The sequence below is a fragment of the Morone saxatilis genome, unplaced genomic scaffold (assembly GCF_004916995.1).
Source record: "Morone saxatilis isolate NCDOM2014 unplaced genomic scaffold, NCSU_SB_2.0 Contig21, whole genome shotgun sequence".
Lineage (NCBI taxonomy): Eukaryota > Metazoa > Chordata > Actinopteri > Moronidae > Morone > Morone saxatilis.
In genome coordinates, this window is record NW_023339774.1 from 20657553 (window position 1) to 20660422 (window position 2870).

A 2870-nucleotide genomic window follows, 5' to 3' on the forward strand; every position below is an offset into this window, starting at 1 on the left:
GTCTGTGTGTGTGTGTGTGTCTATTTTACTGTCAGGTGTGATCCGCACAAAAAATAAAAGTGACAGCTCAGAAATGAGGCTGCCAGCTGCCACAGCAGCTAACCCTAACTTCACTTCCATTGCATCAGCGTGCACTTGCACTCTCGTTCGCACACTCTACAGCGACTCGGCGATATTTTCCCACCTCACAATCCTTCCAGATCTCAGGGTCCGTCTCGCCGCTGCTCTGGATCTCCTGCACCAAAGCCCTAAGGGTCTCGAGGGAGCTCGGGTTGATGAATGGGAGGCTCTTTCCCTGTTCGAATGCTTCATCTGTGCTCAGACACAAACTCCTGAAATAAAATCACAGAATATTAAAGCACACACTTAAACCTGAGGATTATAATATATGTGCGAGATAGAGAGAATATACACGGTTCTCTAAGCCTAATTTAATAAGAAATAAATAAATGTCTACACCTAAACAAGACTTCACACTCTACAGCACAGTGCATCTCCCTCTAATTAGATTTGTCTTCTGGAAATAAATGCAAAACGTCCTCCCACACGGAGATTATATTAAATCTGAATCTACTTTCTGTGTTCAGGGAAATTCAGAAAACTACAGCAGCGACCCTTCACAGAAAATAGATTAAAATGTTGGAACTGAACCTCTTTGGACGTTTAATCGAGCGTCTCGTGGCCTCTGTTTTATATTTAACCCTTTATCTTACTGCACCTGATCTTGTTGCATGCTGGTGTGATGTCCAAGGGCCTGCTCTCCACAGTGCCTCCTGTTGTTTGGGAGGTTGTGTGTCTGTCCTCGGAGACCGCCGGGCCCGAGGCCGACGTCCCCTCGGAGGACACCAGAGAGGTCTCGCTCTCCTTACCCCCATCCCCGTCAGCACTGGCATGGCAATGGCTCAAAGCCCCGGAGCTGGACACATCCTCAGAGATACTGTCATCTGTGGACATGTTTATGGGCCCGTGCAGAGGGGGGCAGTCTGACAGCTAGGAACAAGAGAGGGGAAACAAAAACAGGAGGTCAGACAAAATACGGTTGGTCAAGTTTTTTAAGAAATCATTTTCCAGGACGTTTTTTTTATTATTTATTTTTATTTAACCAGGAAAAGTCCCACTGAGTTACAGTTAGTGATCGACCGATACACCGACCGACCGACGTCGTTCCGTGGTGTTGTAATGTTGTTTTAGAGATTATTTTTATAGTGTGTCATTATTTTATTTATGTTTACATATTTATTTTCAGTATTTGCAGCACTAAACTCTTTTTTACTTGTTCTACCTCACCTGTTTTTAATATTTGTTAAATATTGTTTACTTGTTTTACCTCACCTGTTTTTAATTTCAACAAATGTTCCTTTTTTTTTGTTTAAATTGAGACTCGTAACATTTGTTATCATCATTGTGTCATTTTTATGATGTAAATGTGAATATCGGCTCAAGAAAACTGGCGGTCCGTATCGGCATCGGCCTTAAAGAATCCATATCGGTCTATCCTTAGTTACAGTTACTCTTCTTCCTCACAGAGTTTAAAAAGAATATACATAAAAGACAAACCTGTGTACGTACTAAAACACAAAGAACACTTAACTCAGACACACAACTTTAAAAGGCAGAGTTAAACACATTTACACTGTTCTGTCAGAGGTTTTTAAAAGTACGTTTATTGACGACACAGCACAGCACTCGCTCTTAAACTCATAGATAATTCACGGTGAGTTGTATTGACTTCTGTTTTAAGGATGAAGTGTCTCAGGTGTATCACAGGTAGGTTCACCACAGCTTTCCTCTCACCTGTAACTCAGACGTAACAGCTCCAAATCAAGTGTCATTTATCTTATGTTACAGAAAACAAGGCACTGAAATACAGTAAAACATTTCCAGGATTACAAGATTTATTTACAGGATGTTTTTGGGGTCATTTTAATCCAAAATGTTTGTTTCCAGGACTGGAAAACTAAACTCTAACCATGTGCTTTCCTGCAATCTACACAACAACAACAACAGCAGCAGTAAAAAGCAGTGTTTATTACAGCCAATCCACGTCTTATTCCTCAGCTGTTGACATTCAAAACGTAAACAAAAACATAAACAAAAACATAAACAAACGCAAACGTGTAAACGCCTTTAGCACCCACTCCTCTGCCTGTCTCTCCCTCTCTGTCTGCCTGTCTGTCTGTCTGAACCACGTTTGACCCAACAGCTGATTAACTTTTTCCACCTTTTATCTCAACAACAACAACAACAACCACAACAACAACCCTTCACAGAGGCTCCGGACGGACACAGTAACGCTCCGTGCAGCGGTGTGCGCGGTTAAAACCAGCCGCAATGTCAGCTCCAGCTACGGGGGACAGCACGGCGGCTGCTGCCGGAGGACACACCGGTAAAAGTGGTGAAGTGTGCCCGTCCGAGGCTGGGGGCAGCCGGGGCAGCCCGGGTGAGTTACCCCGCTAACACGGCAGCTCCAACTACCAGCGACAGGCAGTTGGTTAGCTTAGCTCAGCTGGTTTCATCGCAGGTTTTGTCAGCAGAGGGAGCGGGTTTTAACACATTTAACAGCAGCTGCTGTTTCTGTAGAGGGTCGCACGCAACGTGCGTTAAGTTGCGGTTAACCTACCCGTTGATTTGTGTCATTATTTCGTCCATTTGTTCGCTGTTTGTGGGGACTCGGCTCGGCTAGCTGCGCGCTGGTTGGCTGCTGCACTGCGGTGATCTCCGGCTGCTGTAACGGTCGCAGGCTGCGGCGCGATTGGTCGAGCCGAGGTCAAAAATACAGCGCTCTGATTGGTTGTTACTCTCCATCTCGCATTCTATTGGTTGTTCGGGGGGGAAAGGGGCGTACACATTTGTTGTGTTTTTTTTTTTTT

At 44.5% G+C, this 2870-nt stretch overlaps 1 protein-coding gene across 1 annotated transcript in view; it reads right to left on the minus strand.

The window, feature by feature from the left end:
- LOC118332776 (M-phase phosphoprotein 9) overlaps positions 1 to 2722 on the minus strand; it is a gene marked incomplete in the record, with an annotated part of 23831 nt that extends 21109 nt beyond the window's left edge. Inside the window, 3 exon segments of the mRNA XM_035668204.1 lie at positions 185 to 332; positions 719 to 990; positions 2621 to 2722. Coding sequence (XP_035524097.1) covers positions 185 to 332; positions 719 to 954 — 384 coding nt within the window.
- Between the last annotated feature and the right edge of the window lie 148 nt (positions 2723 to 2870).